General features: G+C 42.4%; 1 protein-coding gene across 1 annotated transcript in view; it reads left to right on the forward strand.

Moving 5' to 3' along the window:
• cxadr (CXADR Ig-like cell adhesion molecule) overlaps nt 1–20,759 on the forward strand; it is a 43,571-nt gene that overhangs the window by 17,687 nt on the left and 5,125 nt on the right. The window contains exons 3-7 of the mRNA XM_019895291.1: nt 7,383–7,552; nt 14,078–14,282; nt 18,414–18,569; nt 18,675–18,797; nt 20,573–20,711. Coding sequence (XP_019750850.1) covers nt 7,383–7,552; nt 14,078–14,282; nt 18,414–18,569; nt 18,675–18,797; nt 20,573–20,711 — 793 coding nt within the window. The remainder of the gene's footprint in view (nt 1–7,382; nt 7,553–14,077; nt 14,283–18,413; nt 18,570–18,674; nt 18,798–20,572; nt 20,712–20,759) is intronic.

Genomic DNA, 20,759 nt, shown 5'->3' on the forward strand with positions numbered 1-20,759 from the left:
ATTGTATCGAAGTTTGACTGTATTTTATATGTAGTGTGTGTGTGTGTGTGTGTGTGTGTGTGTGTGTGTGTGTGTGTGTGTGTGTATAAAATATGGAAATTCTGACAAATTGTTATGGAAGTGAATTTCAGTAGGTTGGCCGCAATGAATAAACAATCGTGAAGTGAAACTAAATTCTTACAATATTTAAAACTTTTTTTTTGTTTTTTGTTTTCACGAACCCTGACGAAAAACAACATTCACGAACACTCGTAAGCCTTTGCCGCTGAGTCAGATTCCAGCTCGAGTTTGCTGCTGATCAACCCCCTGGTGGCAGAGAGTTTCGGAAGCCACTTGTGAAATGGTAGTACATACTTGAAATTAAAAGTGCACTTCCCCTGACGATGACGTAGCAAGTACAATTAAGACTTGCTGAGTTTTTCATTTACTGACCCATTAAATAAACGCCAATGGGAATTGAAATCCCTCCTCCTTTGCAATCCCTCCTTCCCTCTTGACAATAGTTCCTCTGTTGCCTCTATTGTTCAGCACCACCAGTTATTTCTCACTGGATGGTAGGAGTTTCACTCATTTAAAATCATGAATAATAATTAAGTCACCGCTTTTTTGTCCAGCCATCCATCCATTTTCCGAACCACTTATCCTCACTCGGGTCGCTGGTGTACTGGGGCCGATCCCAGCTAATGATAGTTTAGCAAAACAGCAGTTGCAGGGTATTCATGAATTGTTCCAGAAAGTAAGTCTAGACCTTCCATAGTTCATCTAGCGCTTGTCAATGCGTGTCTACAAGTCAACAATCTCTTCTGTGGACGTCCACTGCAATAACCTCAAAACATCGCCAACGGCCCCCCTTTTAAAAGCTGTCAAATGCCCCGCGCCGCAAAGTAAAGTGCGTACCATTTGTCACCCCTTTATCATTTAATGTCCAGTTATGTCAAAACAGCCTTTAGGTCATACTCACTGGGGAATTGATGGCTTCACGGTGTGCTAAGTGGAGCTTTCAGCCTGCATTACAGCACAATCATAATGGTTCCACATTCCCAGCCCTGTGCAACACTAAATAAACGTCACTACCAAAGCACACAGGGCGCACACATTGCTTTAAATTCCTCTGGGTACACTTGGGCGAGTATTCAGAGGCTTCCTTCTGAGCAGCAACCACGTTAAGAAGTTATCTTGTGCTTGTGAGCAAGATAATTGATGTGCTCTCCGGCACAGTCACAGGGGACCGGCTTAACTGTTTGTGATGGCGAGAGTGTCTAAGCTATTTAATTCACTCGTTCCACTGGCCCCGAGACTGCAAGTTTACAATCATGAATCACTAATGTCGTATTTATTCCATCATTATTTGCTATTCAGGAAAATATTTACTCTCATTTAAAGGCTATGTTTGGATTGTTTTTTGGTTTGTTTTTTACGCAATCATACATTATGTATCTAGCTCACATTATTTCAAACAAACCCTTGCCAGTAGCAGCACAACACCTTAAATTCCGAAAGGTTCAGGCAGCTCAATCACTTTACATTGTCAGTCACCTCTTTCACTGTTGGTAAGGTCGTTCCCATTGTTGTTGACCTGCACCCCGACCCCTGTGAGCCTGAAATATTTAGCCCCCTGCCCCCGAGTGCTCGGATGGAAGTTTCACACTCATGCCCTTTCACGTCAAAGGATGGAGAAAGGAGCTTTATGATCCTCGGTGGCCTCTGCCAGAACATTTTGGCCTGGCCAGAAGATGAGCTACAAAAAAAAAAAGTTAGCTTGTTAGACTGTCCTGGTTTCAGGCTTTATCGGTGTCTGCTGAAGCTGCAATGTGCAACACACACACACACACACACACACACACACACACACACACACACACACACACACACACGCACTATTGTAGTTTCATCCACTTGTATTTGTTGTAGGAAAGTAGTTTCCTGCTGCCAATTACATCACCAAGTCAAAACTTTGTAGTTAGTTATACTTTACAGCAGCATTTATACAGTTTCGTGTTGGAAAAAAATGGACAATCAATGAGTTTGTTTTTTTTTTTTTTTTTTTAATGGAACAACCCCTGGCAGCATTATGCTGCTCATCACACAAAAGACCTTCGAGGCGAAGTGAAAAAAAGCTCTTTACCTGCAACATTAGGAATGTAACCATCATTTAATTGATGATAAAATTTCTCCCGAGTCACAATTGCAATTCCTGATCCCATGCCCAATGCTTATGTAAATCCCGTATATTTAGAATTATATTATATTATATATAAGGTGGGCCACATACATTTGAACTCCTTTCCATTTAACCTGCCACAGCGTTGCCGACTAAACCCGCGTTTTGCGCTGCCCATTGTCACTCAAGCTCTCCCTATCTCCTCCCTTTTCCGAACACCGGTTCTCACTCGCCACAGCAACCCACCCTTCTCCGAGGACTTGGTTGCCAGGAGACAGGATTCACTCCCCATTGTATGCCGACAAAGGTGGAAGGAGGGGCGGGACGGGGAGGGGGCGGGGGGGTCGAACAGAGATGCAATCAGTAACACCGGAGAGAATTGGAGGTCTCCTCAGTCACTCCACAAGTTGGAGGGCAGGGTGGGATAACGAGACGGAGAGTTGGCACAATTGCTGGATGAAAGTAGGTGAGAGGAAGTGGGAGTATTGAATGAGGCATGCTGACACCCTGAATTCCTTCTGCTCATTTCCGGTCTCTCAGTAACCATGCTGGGATTTACAGAGCAGTCGAATCAGGGGTGAGTTTGACACTTACAAAGACACACGGTGCCATACACAGTTAGGGTCGACTTGTTATTAGCCACCATTGACGCCCCAAATCATGGGTTGCCCCTCCCTACCGCGTTGAGACGTAAACATTATCTTCGTATCGTATCAAACCTGAGCTCAAATTAACTGCTGCGTATGTTTGTTTAACAGCTGGATTTACGACTGGTCTTGTGACGTAATCTGTTTTATTACATTGGAAAGCAAAGGTCAGTTTACTTCTTTGATTGCGTGTCATACGAAATGAAGGCTGAGTCCTGATATGTTCCGTCACAGACGTTTTTTCTCTGAGTATTTGTTTAGGGCAGGGGTCGGCAACCCAAAATGTTGAAAGAGCCGTATAGGACAAAAAAAAAACAAAAAACAAATATGTCTGGAGCCGCAAAAAAATAAAAGCCTTCTATAAAACTTACAATGAAGGAAACACATGCTGTTTGTATGTAGGAGACTGGACTGTCTCAGAATTGTTTGTTATTCATTCCTTTGTTGTGTGTTCACAAACGCCCCCATAGAATTTATTTTGTGATTTCCTCGCTTGATTTTTTGTTTTGGTGCATTATTTTCGCTTTTCTTAGTGTCAGTGAAGTGATCATTAATTTCCGTTTTTCGGGGGCTGTCTTTGAATGCCTCTCGAGTCGAACGAGAAGAGAGTCGGACGCAGACGTGTCTGTGTTTGTCAAGACTGTTAAAAGCATAAATCAGAGATGAAAGTCCTCCGGATTTTCCCGGAATTTCCGGGTTTTTCAAATTTTTATGAAAATTTCTCCGGAGAATTGAGGAAAATTTGCATAATCCGGATATTAGTTGACAACATTGAACGAAGACGCGTTTGAGTTCGTTGTATTGCTTTCACGAGCTTAGCCATATTGAGACACTAACACTAGTAACAGTAAAGAGATTTTTGTTTGTGTAATAATGACAGAAGGCATGATGGCGTTTGACTAATGGTTTAGTAGAACGAATGGCAACTCGCAACAACAGTAGCAAGCGTCATTTTGCCTCTTGGGTTATACCATCTCAACTAGAACGTGGGGGATAGTCCCCAAACAATTTTCGTCTCTTTATAAACACACCTGCTAAACCCCAGTGGAACGAATAAAAGACGCCGTCAACAAGACAGTTGTCGTAAAAAATATATTTGGCCAAAAAGGGAAAAACACAGATTGGCAGAAAATCGTGTCCCTCCGACTTCGAGTGTCATGTCGGCTAACTTAGCTTAGCTGTTGTCGTGTGTGCGCACACACACACACACACACACACACACACACACACACACACACACGTTTATTTATTTATTTATTTTTTCCGGAATTTTCAGAAAAGTCCACTTTCATCTCTGTTAAATAAAGTGTACGTTTTAAAAAACCAACACCACAGCTCTCCTTTTTAGGAGCTGTAGCCTACTATCAAAATCTTTTTCCATTTTCAAACATTTTTTATAAAGCTCCAGGGAGCCACTAGATGTCGCTAAAGAGCCGCATGCGGCTCTGGAGCCGCATGTTGCCGACCCCCGATTTAGGGTATTTTTCAGACATCAGTGATGCTCGATGGATTTAAAGGGACATACCGTAGCTTAGATCACACAAGTGACAAATCCAGTATCTGAGATTTTGCAAATATTGTTCAAGCTTTGAATACCGGATGCAAATTATTCATTGCAAGTGCACAAGTACTCGAGGCGTCGTGTTTTACAATTGAATTTGGAAGTTGAAAAATGGTGTTGTGGAGTTGCAGCCAAGGGGGTATATCGAATGTATGTTTTTGTTGTACGTAAAGTAACAATTTAGGGCTGTGACCGAATACTTACAAAAACAAATGAATACTGTTTCAAGGCAGATATCAGCGGATATGGTCACTTTTAAGTGAAACACTGTCTTCAAATGATTACTGTATTAAAATAGTTGTCAGTTCATTTGATAATTGAATGTGTTGTTGTGTTTGGTGTTCTTTGGAATTACAGTCACTCATTTTTATGCTTCCCGTATTCAACATTCAAAGGTTGAATTTTCCGAGTCTGTGTCACGCTGTAGTTGCAGGTTACAGTAGTTATTCGTACTCAATCTAAGTCGTATGCATTTCGCACCGTCCCTCTAGTAGCGGCTGTTCTTGCACTAGCTGGATTTGACAGCTTTATAACTTCCCATGTGTGGACTGAATTTGGAATCAACTGATACTCTCGGTCTGTGTTCCTCTGCCCTGGCACTGCTGTCACCTGCGGGCCACCCGCCAAAGCAGCCTTTGCGTACACAAAGCTGACATGATATCATGCGTTGACACGCTTTCACATTTGTGTGGACGAAAATGGACTGCATTTTAGACAAATCCTACATGGGCTGTGATTCATTTACCGGTAGATTAGACTGATGGTAGTTTTGTTCACTGAATGCATTTTTCTCCGCTTTCGACGCGCCTTTGAAAAAAATGACCAAGATTCCGTCTCGTAAATTTTTTTTTTTTTTTTTTTTTTTTTTTAATCAATTGTGAGAGTGACAGTTTTCTCCATATTGCTTTCCTTGTCTTTGGCCAAAGGCAACGGCTCAGGTCCATGAAAGTCTGTCAAAATGTTCAAACGACCAGCTGGAGCACCAATGGCTATGCTGTAAAAAGCATGTTTGTGAAAAATGCTCAATGGCTCTAAGCCTCAGCAACAGTGCTTGTGACTGTACACGTATTTTAATTCAGTTGTGCAAATATAGCCCAGTTCCAGCATGAAATTGAGCTGCTGGTTGTGAAATGAGGCAGAGAGCTCAACCTTTAGCTGCCGCTGTTCATACCCGCAGGGCAAAGACCTTGGACCTTATTTTATGCAATAGACTGGGGTATTAAAATGTTTTTTTTTTTTTAAAGGCTTCTTCAGAGGAATAATTGCGATCAGTATTACATTTGCATTTTTGATACGTTGGCAGTCACCTTGACCATGCACATGCTATGCTATGTAAATGGGATTGAAACAACCAAGGGGGCTGCCCGCACCCCCTTATGTCTGTCACATTAATAAAACAGGCGGCGTGTTTCAATGGCTTGGGAGAAGGTATTGCAAGTATTGCCTTTGAAAGGATGTTGTACAAAGCTGGATCTGCCCGTGTTTGTGAAAATCTCTGTTGGATGGAAATAATCTCATTATTGAAAACCTTCCAGAAGGAATATGCAGATTTTGCTGTTAATGAAGAGTTCACCGTTGCATGGTTTGGCTCTTGTTGCAACCACTTTAATTACCTTCGCAATTAGCCATCTCCAGGTCTTTGTGTAGGAACTCGATAAGCGGGAAATGTGACTTGAAATGATGACTTTGTTTTTATCCAGCAAGGATAATGAAGCACACTTCCATTTACCGTATTTTCCACGCTATTGGACGCTTTAGAATATAAGGTGCGCCTTCATTGAATGACCTATTTTAAAACGTTTTTCATATGTAGGGCACACCGCATTGTAAGGCGCGTAGAATAGAAGGTACAGTAGTGGCTGTGGTGGCGTTATGCTTCCACTAGATGGAGCTATGCTAAAGGAAGTACAATACAATACAATACAATACAATACAGCTTTATTTATATAGAGCTTTCACAACTGCTGCAGCTGTAACAAAGCACTTTACACAATATTTTAAATACTATGTCCAGGAATTAAGAATATTGATCCATATTTTTGTTATTTTGACTTCAAGATGGCGCCGCGTGAGTGGCTGCCTTTCCAGCAGCTCCTATATTTTGTTGTTCTACTTCTTCCATTCATAACTTGCTGCTGTGAATTGGGAATTTCTCCATTGCGAGACTAATAAAGGTTTTCTTATCTTATCTTATATAAAGCGCATCGGATTATAAGGCACACTGTCGGCTTTTGAGAAAATGGAATGCTTTTAGGTACACCCTATAGTTCGGAAAATACGGTAACTGTTTTTTTTTTTTTTGTTTGTTTTTTTTTTTGAATCTGTAGTAAATTTGTCTTTGACATTATGAGTGTTACACATTGACGGTGCAATTCGGTCGGCACTGGCATTATGGCGGTGCTGGGTTCGCTTTTATTTTTATTTTTTTGCTTTTTTTTTTAAAGCCACCACCCGCTGACTCAAGGGTGGATGACTGTCTGCTGGATTTGAATGCGTTGAGACAGGATGTGACAACTTTTATTCTCGATGCACTCTTCTTTGCTGATATTTAAATCTCTTTTTGAATGGAGAATATTAGCCCAGGTGATGTCCGCAGGAAATGATGTCAATTTGTGTTTAAGAAGAGTCTGCCGAGTTTAAGAAGGGCTCCAGCATGCATTGGTTCTTCCCCTTCCCTCGGTTAAGCTATGCTCCGTTACTGTGTTTTTCACTGTGTTTTACATAATGCATATTTTAAGAGGTACTTCACTGCTACAACGAGATGTAGTCATAGTTATTTTATGAGTGCAGCATTCTTGGAACCAAAACATTTGACAGCTTACCGGTCCCCCCCCCCCCTTTTTTTTTTGGTCTGTTGTGCAAATCATTGCAGATTCCCTCCGTGACAAAAACTAATTATTGCAAACAACTATTTCTGCTCCAGTTAAGACTTTTTATAACCCTGTACTGTTGTTGCACCGTATGCAATGTATGCAATTATTGGCCCTCATTCTCTGTTTGTGTCTCCCGACAGGTTCGACCATTGGACTGGAGATAATATCCTCAGGGCCGACATCCATTGAGAAAGCCAGCGGTGAAAGTGTAAAACTAGAATTCATGTTCAGTTTAAGCCCCGAGGATTCTGGGCCACTGGATATTGAATGGAGCCTTCTGTCCTCAGACAACCAGAAGGAAGACAAAGTGGTACGTGCAAACTTTGCCCTCAAACCTGGACTTCTTTTTAGAAAAATGGAACAAGAAACATTGGGTGTTATTTATTTTTATTTTTTTTGTGAAATCATTAGAATCATTCCAACCCGGTCTTCTCTAGTTAGTTTGGTTTCTGCACATATTTTCATCAACCACACACGTAGACAAAATTGTTGCATCCTTTTTGGAGGAAAACATTCTGTTTGAAGTCACACTTCCAATCTGAGACACTTTGAGCAGAAATTGGCCAAACTAATGAAAGGCACCATCATCTGTGTAAAAGCCAGTTCAGTGATTGTTTTTAAATAATTCTGTCAGCCCATGCAAAAATAAGCAATTCTTCACTTTGAATTAATTTTCTGTATTTTTATTTTGTCGTAATTTTGTCAGTTTCAAGGTGCTTCGATGACCATTTTAGGTTTTTATTTTTGGAATAGAAAGGGTGCCAACAGTTTTGTCATTGTGTGTACGCCCCACAAAGTGAAATAAGTCATAATGTCGGTGTGATAGTTTGGCCACCGTGTGGGACTTGGCATCAATATACCGTGCCTGCATGGATTATTAAACAAGAGGTGAAATGGAATACAGCGCCAAACACGACTTGTGTATTTTTATAAGGGCTTTCAATATATGCAGTATGTATGAGCACATGTAATTTGAGCCACATTCATTTCCAGTGAGTTTATTCTCTCGCCTTTTACTTTGTCACACGCACGCACACACACAAACATACACACACTGGGAGTGATGGAGGGTCTTTTTATTCCAGCCAGTGTCTTTCCTTTCCAGCGTGGCGCTCAGCCATGTAAAGGGAGAACTACATAACTACAGGCCTCCAATGAATGGATCCCCACATGCCCTCAAGGCTGTTATCAGCATAGAGAATTTTGGGAAACCTTGTGGCAACTCTCAATTCAATTGTGTGAGATCTGGAATCCAATACATTTATATGATGAAACCTTTTTCGATATTTTTAATGGGTTTGAAATATAATGGGTTTGAAATACAGTATGAGATCATTCATATTGTAACTGTAAAAAAAAAAAAAAAAAAAATAGAATGGACCGTTGCATTGATTGTAGTTGTTTTACAGTGATTAGTAGCGTATTGTTGTAGGGCAGGGTGTTATATCATTATCCTATATCGAAATCGAGATCAACATTCAAGATATCATCGCAATTAGGACGATATCAGTCACGTCAACTTGTCACGCTTGTGTTGCATGTAAAGCTCAGTCCAACCAATCACATACTGTACTTTCAAGTTTGGAGTTGATAGACAGCTAAAGCCAGCCAATGAAAACCATCTTGTGGTGCAAGGGAAGGGGGCGAGGGTCACACGCAGCCGAACAACAGTATCATTTTTGTGGATTATAAAAGAAAGCGTCTCTACACAATGCAATATTCTATGGAAAGCCTCAAGCACGGGCTCCAGGCTGGCACATTCACATTGCTGGGAATCCAGTTTTCTTCAAATCCATAGTAATATTTTATACCAGGCAAAAATATCTATGAAATTTCATCCGTATCACACAGCCCTATCAGCGTGTTTTAAGTAAGAGGAGACATTGAAACTCGGCTCACAAATTCAGAGTTCAGTTCACGATGTTCTAAACGAACTTGTTTTTTTTGCTAACAAGGACTTTCTGCTACGGCAACTCTGCTCCAATATATCAAAAAATGTGGTTAAGCGTCTACCCCTTTTTTAATGTTAGTCTTATACCTCTCAGTTCTCTGGCGATCAGAATGATTGTGCAAAACTTAGTCGCAGCTATGTGCAGTTTAACTTTTCTTGCCAGCCGACATTATAAATGGAAGATCGTTGGCTATGACTGGTAACCACCTGTGAGAAGTACCAGGAGAACAATTATAGGGAAGAAAAACATGACTCTGGCGATAAGGAGGGCAATTATCTCAGAAAAACCTTACCTTGCATTACAGTACTACATTGGATGTCATTCATAGTCTTTTGAGCAGAGGACCAGAAAAGCTTTTTTATGCAAGATTTTTACATTTAAGCAAAGTATAGAAAGCCCTTTTATAGCTTCATATAAAATTTTATTAACGTTTTTACAGTCTCTTTTGCCACTTTCTACTGAACAGTACCAGCTCTGTTTGAAAACCGGGCCACATTAGCCACGTCAGTTGAAAACAAACCACACTAACAAACAACAATGGAGGGGAAACAAGGTCTCCCGCATTAAATTTTTGGTGTGATGGCGACTTTTGGCCATGGTATAAAGACAAAAACCGCTGCAGCAAAATGGTAGCTTTGGAGTATTTTACCACAGCTTTCTTAATTCATAACCAAGGGTGTTTTCACATTAACACCCTGAAGTTCATTTTAATCAAGCTCTAGTCTTTCCCCTTGGTGTGGTTCAGTTGGGCAGGTGTCAAAACAGCAAACAACACAGCCAAGCCAACCTCCATTCTAAACACGGCTCGCATTTTTGATGTGAAATCCGTCTGACATTAGCCCGGTACAACCCTGCATATTAACTCATTTTGACCCTGGGTAGCTGTGTAGCCGTGCTATCAAGTTGTTTTCCGTGACTCGGTATTCATTAGCGCAGCAGCATTAGCATCAGTAGCTAACAGGTTACACTGATATGTTAACAACAGTGACATAATAACATGCTGCCAACATGCTAAAAAATCATTACGTTGACATGACTAAAGATGACATTCCATTTTATTCAGACCATTGATTTAATGGATGCGCTATCATAGCATGGCTTCTTTTTCCTTAGCCAAAACAATGCTAGTTTTGCTCCATTTGAATCCAAGTTGTTAATTCATTTGCCTTTGACTTGCGAGCCCTTTAAGCAATTCCATCTTCCTGTTCACGCTCATAATTTTGACTGTGAACATGGACATTGTTCGCAAAGTTATCAACTAATTCAGACCAGAGAAAGTGAGCAATTGGTATGAGATTATAGTGAGGCACAGAGAGTAGTACCATGTCGGGCCCAGTAGCTACTGTCGCCGAAAAGAGGCATATCTAGAGATGCATATTTGAACATTTTCCGAAACAAGCAAAAACACAATTTTTAGATATATAGCTAAAGCCAGCCAATCAGATCGATTAAACCTTGTTTGTCTGTGAGCTACATCAATTATGTAACAGGCATTACTAATCAACAGGAGACATAGCTGGAAACATAGCACATTTTGAAAGGGACAAAGTTATTAGTGTTGGAATATTTACATTTTGCTGTGGAGAAGTGCTCTCTACTACAGAAAACACTGTAGGTACAGCCACTCAGTTTGGAAGCGTCTCACCTGTAAAATCCATTTTGTGCATGTTTTCAAGCATTGCGGTCCTTTAATTTGCCTCCCAAATGATTTACACCTCTTCCTTGTTCCTCACCATGCAACGGCATCACATGGCAGTGACCTCATATGTGCCATATACCAAATAAAAGTGAAAGTATTTAATCTCTGCAGACTGAGATGTCTACAGAGAACACCCTGGCCACGTGGTGATTTGATCCTGTTTCTTATGACCTTAAGTGCTGTGGTGCTCCTCTGTCCATTGCCTCACCACCAGATTGTCTTGTCATATGCTTTTCATTTTAATTCCTCAATGCTCTTTGGAGGACATAATGATTTTCGGGGTCATAGTGTTTTACAGATTTTCTGAAAAAGTGGCAAGAGGTGTGTAAAATGACTCCTGTCTGTGCACCCCGAAGTATTTGAGGAAGAATTCTTGTCTGGCTGAGCTCGGGGCTATTTAATTTCCTCTTCTTTGTGGTGTCATCTCGCATATTGCTGTTATTACTGCCCACGTTCGGTTCCCCGGTGAAAGTTGAAACATCCAATTCCCTCCCCGCTGACAACCTTGTGGAATTTTAACCGAATTACCTGTTATGGTTAATATGTACAAGATGAGCACTGACCCCCGTTACCCTTTCCCGATACCACTCCGTTCCATGCTAGCAGAACCACAAGCTATTCTTCAGTTCAAAATGGGTCGGGGAGGCAAACTGGAACCTCATTGACTGATTTTCCTCTTCACTTCCTCTGGTGGTTTTGACTCCTCCAATAACTTAATTATTCTCTGTCTCGTACAATGTTTAGTTTTTCTTCAGTCCACCCTGGGGTATTGCTATGAATATGTCTGGTGCTCATCATGGCAGCGAAAACCCTGTTGTGTTCTCACCCAGTTGTGAAGGAAAATGTTCCACACTCTTTAAGTCTTCTTTTTGGCTCCACCTGGCCTTCATTTTTCTGCATTTTTACGCTGCTCCTAAGACCCGGAGTGCGGGTGTGTTTGTGTAGGTGAATGGGGGAGTGGACATAATTGTGGTCTCCTGTCCTTTGTTGACACAGCAGGTGTTGATTTGACTCCACACTGGCCGCTTTGTTTGTTCCACCTTGGGGCCCAGTAGGGAAGACTGAAGGACATTGTGATATAAAAGAGCTTTACTTTTACTCCTCTGGAGAGCTTTCTCAATTCCCTGAACAAATACCTCTCGACACGCGTACATGCATGTATAGTCAATATGACGTATGTTAACATGTGTACTAGCCACTGTTTAGTGTGTATTGCTGTCCATTTTTATGTCTCAATGATTAATTGTATCATTATATACCTTTCACAGATATTACTGTAGCATAATTCGACCATATGTATTATTTACTACCACATACCAACATGCAAGATCTTATGGTTTTATTTTCTTCTTAGATGAGATTTACCGTAATTTCCGGACTACAAAGCGCACCTGATTAAATGATGCAACAGCTACATTTAGCCATAAAAGGAAATACCATATTTTCACGACCAAAAGGCAAAGTTTTCACGGAAAAGTCGGTTACGTGGACCACCGTGGAAATCGAGCAACCGCGAGAGAATTCACGATTAACTAATCCATGGTGCTTGGTGCTTTCGTTTTATGAAACAGCGCTTTGTATCCATCCCCGCAAGGACAACCGTGGTGCAGAAACATCTGGCGCATTACAAAGAAAACCTGGCCAACTTCCGCCCCTACTGCAGTAAGAAGTGTAATGTTCGGAATTAACCAATCATCACACGGCATTTATAAGTGCCTCTGATTAACACCGAATAACGTTCACTTGTTCTAGTAGGCTTTTTAGCACTTTTAAAATATTGTTTTCCAAGCGCGGTGGACGACTGGTTAGCACTCAGCTTCACAGTGCAGAGGTGCTGGGTTCGAGTCCAGCGTCGGCCTTCCAGTGTGGAGTTTACATGGTATTCCCATGCCTTGGGTGGGTTTTCACCGGGTACTCCGGTTTCGTCTCATATTCCAAAAAAATGCATGGGAGAGGTTCATGTAACACACCAAATTGTCCCTAGGTGTGAGTGTGAGCGCAGATGGTTGTTCTTCGTCTTTGTGTGCTCTGCGATTGGCTGGCAACCAGTTCAGGCTGTGCCCCGCCGACTGCCCGAAGACAGCTTGGATAGGTTCCAGCGCGCCCGCGACCCTTGCGAAGATAAGCGGATAAGAAAATAGATGGATGGATGTTTTCCAAGAAACTGACTGGTATTTGGAACTGTTCTTAATTCCCTCCAATTTGTCTAAGGCCCCACCTCCTGCTGAAGAAAAACTGCCACAAAGCATGATGCTGCCACAATGTTTCACTGTACGTATGGTACGCTTTTGGTGACGAGCAGTGTATTCGTGCCAAACCTTCTTTCTGGGAGGATGGCCAAAAAGTACCCACATGCATTTGGGAGATTTCAGTTTGTTGAAGTTTGTTTTTGTAAAATGTAGCTGTACATGGATGTTTTTTTTTTTATTCTAAGCTACGGCTTCTTCCATCTTACCATCCTACCCTATATACATGATATATGAGGAAGATGAGTCTTTGTTGTCCCACTATATACATGATATATGAGGAAGATGAGTCTTTGTTGTCCCAACTACTAAAAAGCATACCAGTACTTGCCAGGAATTCATGCAGCTCCTCCAGTGTTGCTGTCGGTCTCTTGGCAGTCTCACTGACTCGCTTTGTGCCACGTTTTCTCCAATTGATGATGTCGCTCTTCACTGTGTTCGATGATATGTTTAATGCATCGGAAATTCTCTTGCACCCTTCCTCTGACGGATACCTTTCTACAATGCGAATCCCTCTGATGCTGCGGAAGCTTATTGCAGACCATGGCTGTTGCTGTTAGATGTGGGAAAAAAAGTCAGAAAAAGATGAGCCGATTCCCATTTGGCATGAGTTTGAATTTGATTGGTTAATTCTGAGCACGACCACATCCCCACTTCTCTGAGGGTGTGCACACTTGTGCCACCATGTTGAACCCAGTTGCGCTCATTATTATGTCCACTCTTGAAAATAGCTTTTTTGGGGGGAGGGGGGGTGTTAATGGGGAGCATTTGAACAGGGGTGCCTAGACTTTTAATATATCCACTGTACATTTTGCATTAAAAAGAATATTTTGACTATTTGAGCTGTCTTCTTTTTTTTTATGTATTTTCTAGATTTTATATAAATACACAGTAATTCCAAGTTAACCAAGATTTCTACTGTATGTCTCTATGACCAGGTGATCCTGTACTCGGGCGACAGGGCCTACGAGGACTACTATGCCCCATTGAAGGGTCGAGTACACTTCAATTCACCCGACCCCAAGAATGGCGATGCCTCCATCAACCTGTCAGGTCTGAAGTCGTCGGACTCCGGCACTTACCAGTGTAAAGTGAAGAAGGCTCCTGGCATCCGCAGCAGAAAAATGCTACTGATTGTCATGGGTGAGTGGACAAAAAAATAGCAAAAAAGGTAGCCACAAAAATATATTTTGTTTGACCAGGCATAGTCCCTCCTCTATTGCAGTAGAAATCACATGCTCTTTTCCTCGCTTGGCTGTTTTGATATAATCCCCCCACTAAAATTGAGAACATACCCTTCCCAGAGGCGGTAGACCATTGACCTCCTCGCGTTATGATTCTGTGTTCACCCACCCTGATTGTCAAAAGTGATAATCTTTTACCTCAATAGCTAGGTCGTTATTTATTGTTTATCTCGCACATCTGTCTTGAGTAACACTTTTTAGATGAATTCAGAAAATATCTGTTTCATACATTGTTGAACTTGATCTGTAATTGACAATATTAATGTTGGCTGAATTTTCCTTGTGTATTTATGCCTTGAAAATGTTTCATCATTGCAAGGAAAACGTTATTGAAAAGGTCTGTTAAAACAACACACACATATTTTTGATGATTAGTCCGCTGACCAAACGTTGAACATGAAATACCTCCTGAATTTGTGTACGGGGGGAAAACCGACATGCACCACTCTTGTGAGATAAGCTCTGCATTGTGCCCTTATCGTAGTTACGTTATCTGGGTTTTTTCAATAGGCGGCGTCCAAAAATGGCAGCTGCTCCGCCACACAAATGTGACTGCACTGCTCCCACCAGTTCGACCAGAAATACTCTCGCTATTGTGAAAAAGCTCCAATTAACGAAGGATGTTACAGGACACGTAGACAGTTTGTTTGCATTCATTTCTGAAGCTCTTCAAATAACTTATAGGAAGTTAGTTTTGAAAACTGGGTGGATGATTGAAAAAAAATATATTGAATGATTTATTTAAACTTTACCCAGATAAAATTTGACAACTGAAATGATGCCCTGAAATGTTTCTCAGAAAGGTTCCTGAAGCCATGGGCAAAAATATTCGGTCAGGCAGAGAAGTTGTTTCAGTGCCAGGCTGTTGACGCTGCCCTGCTCCACTGACGGGCGAGGAAATCTTTCCTCCCGCATGCCAAGTGGTTTTTTAATTGGACCCTGGGAGGGAAACACCAAGATCACATTCCCTCTACTGTACAGTCAATGTAACTCATTATTATATTGAGAAGGCTCCTGCAACAAACTTGTTTGATTCATATTTTAACCTCTGTACAGCCAGTCCAAGAAATATGGTGATCTCATGACATTATGTACAACTGCGGATGAGCCAAATTTTGGGGAGACTTACTAACGGCGTGTGTTCCTTGAATATTTTAGGGGCCATTTATTTTCGAGATACTACTGCATCGACTTTCTTCCTGAAGCAATATGACACAATGTTCAAGGTCATTATGGTCATTGTGAGTTGGCACATTCTTCATTTGTAGAAACATTTCCACTGTTACCATACATTTATTTGCAGTGTTACTTCTGGTCTCTATCGACTGTATCTTGTGCCCTGAGATTTAGTTAGACAGTTTGACAGGAATTCCCCTCAGCTAACAGACTTTCTATGACCCAGCTCTGATCATGGTTAATACGCTGACATCTCAAGCTATAGTGTGTGTGGCAGAAAGCGAGAGGAAAAGAGCTGGAGGCTACACCTCTGACAGGTTGCTAGCTCGCTATTGACCCCGGGGCCTGGAATGTTCTTCGCAAAGACGCACTGACAAGGAGAAGTGAGGACAACTCGCTGCCTGCTCTGCGTTTTAGCTTAAGTTGATCTTGTCTTGGATGGTACAAAGGAACGCGAAACACACGTCTATACTAATACATCAGACGACCAGGTGTTGCTGTGCCTTGTCACATACGCGGCTATTTTTAGGAATACCCGCTTGCTGGCAACAAGCGAGCACACTGCGTAATGCGTTGAAGCGACTTTACAGGAGGCGGCATCCGTTGTGTTCTTCTTTAGCTTGTAGCTCGACATTGAAGTTGAGAGGAGGAGAGTATCCACCTGCAGCTTACAAATGCACGTCAGCAACATCGTTGTTTGTTTTCTCTGGCGACTCATTCTCGACGGTGCGTGCGGAAACCATTCACAGCGCTTCATCTGCCCCCCCGCCCCTTCCACATTTTGTTTCAAAATATCAATTCCCTTAAAATTATTGGCACACCCATCACATATGACATCATATTATGGAGCAAAGAATGACCTCTTTGTTGTGAAATCCAGAAATCTTGTTTGGTAAAAGCAGGCACTGCTCTCATCTCCCGGCCAGTACCATCCCTACAGTGAAGCAAAACACTCCCACCGCATGACGCTGCTAGGAATGTTTTTCAACAGCTGGAACTTGGAGACTAGTCAGGGTTCAAGTCAAGATAAATGTCGAAATGTACAGAGACATCCTGGATGAAAACCTGTTCCGCAGGGCTCTTCACGCTCGGGAGACGGTTCATCTTTTCAGGAGGACAGCGAACCTCAGCGCAGAGCGAAGATATCAAAGGACAACTTATCAAGACAACTCTTGAATGTCCTTGAGTGGCCCAGCCAAAATTCGATCCAATTGAACATCCGTGGAGGGATCCGAAAATGGCTGTGCACTGACACTCCCCAACCAACCTGATTGCATGGGAGGGGTGCTGTAAAGATAATACGCAAAAATGTTCAGAGGTACATGTGCCAAGCTTGTGCGTCATATTTGGGGGAAAAAAAAAAAAACGTAAGGCTGAACTATCTGCCAAAGGTGCTTCAACAAACTATTGAGATATGGGGCAAATACGTCTGTACACGTGATTGCTTATTTTCAATCACTTGTGTGGGTGTGGGGGGGGGCATTTTTGAAGCTGTCTTTAAGTGAGGTTGGATGTCAAATTTTGTGGGAGGGGTGGGGAATTTATTTCATAAATTTTGGACTATAGCTGAAACACAACTAAATGCGGAAAAGTGAAGCGCTGTAAATTCTTTCCAGATGCCTTGCATATCCACCCGTTGAAGCCAACATGGAGGATGTCTGCAAATCTCAAGTCACCTGCCATTGATTTGCTCTACCTGGCTTTTGTTCTAACGCTTGGGTTATTTTCGATTCACTAGTAGCCCTTTGAAGCTTTGCTCCTCCTGAAGAAAATATATGCCACAGCGGGCATATATTTTGTTGTATCTATCCCGCACGATAGCCTTGAGAAATTCCCAGCGCATTATTCATTTGACCATGCTAGGTGAGCTGTATGGCTATACTCTTTATCTCTCCGCAAGCCCTCGACCCTCTCTCACCTTCTCCTTTAACCTCATCTTTCAACCAAATAAATCGACTCGGTGTACCGCGTTCCTAATGCGAGATGTCGTGTGTCCCAGCCCTTTGACGCATCCACTTTCACCTTTTAAAAGATGTGCTCTGAATGTCATCACTCTCGTGACATTTACCGCGTGTACTCTACATGTGTGTTAGTACGACATAACAGCAGAAAGAGCAGCCAGCTTGGATAGCTCAGCCCTGGGCCCCTGGTCACACTACCATCTGTCCCATCAGCTCTCGCTTATTTATTTGTCTGTCCTCATTCAATGTGTGTTTTAAAATAATACTACTCAGGCACCGTGGGTCAACTGTTAATCCTGGCAGCGAGGCTCCGCCCTTCCGCTTGACACCCGGTTCTCATCTGGAGAGACCCATTTCATGCTCTTGTTGTTGAACCCATTACCCACACCATGATGTCAGTGCTGTCAGAAAGTACGGCGCAGGTTTGGATCGTGGCCCTTGTGAGCCGTTTCTCTCATTCACGCCCTACCCCCAACGCCCGGCTGACAAGTGTGTCTGGGTTTTTCACTGAGTTGGTCTGCTTTTAATTTGAAGCGCTGTTTGTTTTACAATCTCCCCCCCATCTCATCTCCTGCCAACACTGTGTCCTGATCGAGGAGCGTTTGCATACATTTTGCTTTAAGAGAAAAAAAAAAAAAGGCGGTGCCTCTCTCCTAAACTGAAGTGTGGGCACACGCGTGTTTGCGGCTCCAATGTCACACGGCTTCTTTCTTCGGTCGCCGTTATCCTGAGTGACATCTCCTGTAATGACAACAACTGTATCAATTACTCTAATTATGCTGATGACCGTTGCTTTGACTGAGGGAACCAATCATACAAATTGTATCTCTTCATGTGTGTTGTTTTATTTTTGTTTTGTTTTTTTTTTAAACATCCCTTCCTTTTCCTCATAGTGAAGCCCTCCAAGCCGAGATGCTACGCTGAAGGACTCACCCAGGAGGGCAAAGACATTGTATTAAGGTGTACATCCAACGAGGGCACCAAACCCATCCAGTACAGCTGGGAAAAGACCAGTAACGGAAAAGTGCTGCCTGCCTCCGGTGTGATCGGTAATGCCCTTGCGAAAGAACACCCTCCATCCAATAGAAACTGAATTTGCACCACTTGGCGGCCCTTTACAAGTGTATTTTTGCCATGGTTTGCCCTTGCTGCAGACCCAGTGGGAGGTACCATCAATGTGAGGAACGCATCTGCCAGCGCATCTGGCACCTACCGCTGCACTGCCACCAACCGGGTCGGGACCGAGGACTGTATTCTCTATCTCAATGTCACACCTCGTAAGTATACAGATGATTGACACTGTTTTATCTGTTGTCATCTATTTTTTTGTTTTTTTTTTTACAAAGGCGGTCACAAAAGGGCAGAATTGCAGCGTTGGCTTGCAAAAATGCTTGTTACTCTCCCTGCATGTTAATTTTTTATTTATTTTTTGTACAAAGATACAATAATATGCCCCCTGACCTCTCAATGATCGATTACACTCTTGAGACTTTGGCAGCAACTTTTTCATCATCCCTCCATCCCTCTCCACTCTCCAGGCATAACCACTCAAACGAAGAACAACCAAACTTGTGACGTTAGTGTAATGGTTGCATCGAGTGCAAATTGATGAGTCGCGCCGAGCGTTTCACGCTCGGCTGCGGCGTTGGTAGCAAAAGCGCTAAGCCATTGTAAATGACGCCACTTTGCGTTGCGTTAGTGTACTCCTGGAAGCCTTGAGAAGCAATATTTTCTTAAAGGCAGAATGAGTTTTTAAAAAGTTAGCACGGGGCTCACGACCCAATCCTATGCACAGTTATGTGCAACTTTCTTGTATGAGTACAACTAGCTTTTGTGGAATTTACTGTGAGTTTCTACCTCGTAGGTTGATTCAGTCTTCAAAGTATTGTAGGATTGACTTTTTGTGATGCTTGTGCAGAGCAAATAACATAAAATAACACTTAATCTTTTGGGATTATTTTAGAGCACAGTGTCAAAGGCCCGGGGGCCAGATCTGGCCCGCCACATCATTTTATGTGGCCGGCAAAAGCAAATCAAGCATGTCAATTTCCATGATGCTTGCTAAAGTCTGAACCAAAATTTCAAATTGTCATATATAATGTAATAATTACAATGTTTGAACAATCCATTATTCTTGACCTCTGATGTCAAAACTAGTTATCCATCTATTTGTCGTTCGCTGTGTATGTAATATGAGGAGGTGGTCAAACATTCATATGGCGTCACAAAATTCACAATCATAACGGCCCTCCAAGGGAAAGCGTAACTACAATGTGGCCCGCGACAAAAATGAGTTTGACGCCCCTGTCTGAGAGTAAGAAAAACAATAATGTCTCAACTCAACTCAACTCAGCTGTATTTATAGAGCACTTTCAAACAGCCATCGCTGCATACAAAGTGCTGTACATGGAGCAATTCAACATATACAACAAACAGTAAAGCAAATCGGCAATAAAGATGGTAGAAAGCACCGAACAGCAAAACCAAGATCAAATCTAAGTCATGCTGAGTCAAATGCCAAAGAATACAAGTGAGTTTTGAGGCGGGGTTTGAAGATGGGCAGCGAGGAGGCTTGCCGAATGTTCAGTGGGAGGTCATTCCAGAGAGAGGGACCAGCAACAGAAAAGGCTCGATCCCCTCTGAGCCTCCGTTTAGTTCTTGGTACTTCTAATAATGTCTGGTCCGCAGACCTGAGGCGCCGGGCAGGTGTGTAGGGGCGGATGAGCTCAGAGAGGTAAGGTGGCGCGAGGTCATTTAGAGATTTGAAAACAAATAAGAGGATCTTGAAAATAACTCTAAAATGTATGGGGAGCCAGTGAAGGGATGCCAGAGTAGGAGTTATGTGCTCCCTCTTACGAGTAACAGTCAAGAGGCGAGCAGCGGCATTCTGGACCAGCTGGAGACGCTTAATGGAGGACTGGCTGACTCCAAAGTAAAGGGCATTGCAGTAGTCGAGCCGGGATGTGTCGACGTAAATAGCTAAAAAGACGCACCGCATGATTTTTTGTTTACTTCATCAGACCCTTGAATTCTTTCTCTCATTTGTGCTCAGCTCCCAATACCGCTGGCATCGTCGCAGGAGCCATAATTGCTGTACTGCTGATCCTCATCATTATTGCCGTCATACTCTTCTGCTGCTGCCGTGCCCGACACAGGAAGAAGTATGAGAAGGAAATCTGCAATGAGATAAGGTACGCTTTTAACATTTGGCTCACTGATAAGTACAGACACTATATAAT

This window comes from Hippocampus comes, unplaced genomic scaffold (assembly GCF_001891065.2).
Source record: "Hippocampus comes isolate QL1 unplaced genomic scaffold, H_comes_QL1_v1.1 scaffold177, whole genome shotgun sequence".
NCBI lineage: Eukaryota > Metazoa > Chordata > Actinopteri > Syngnathiformes > Syngnathidae > Hippocampus > Hippocampus comes.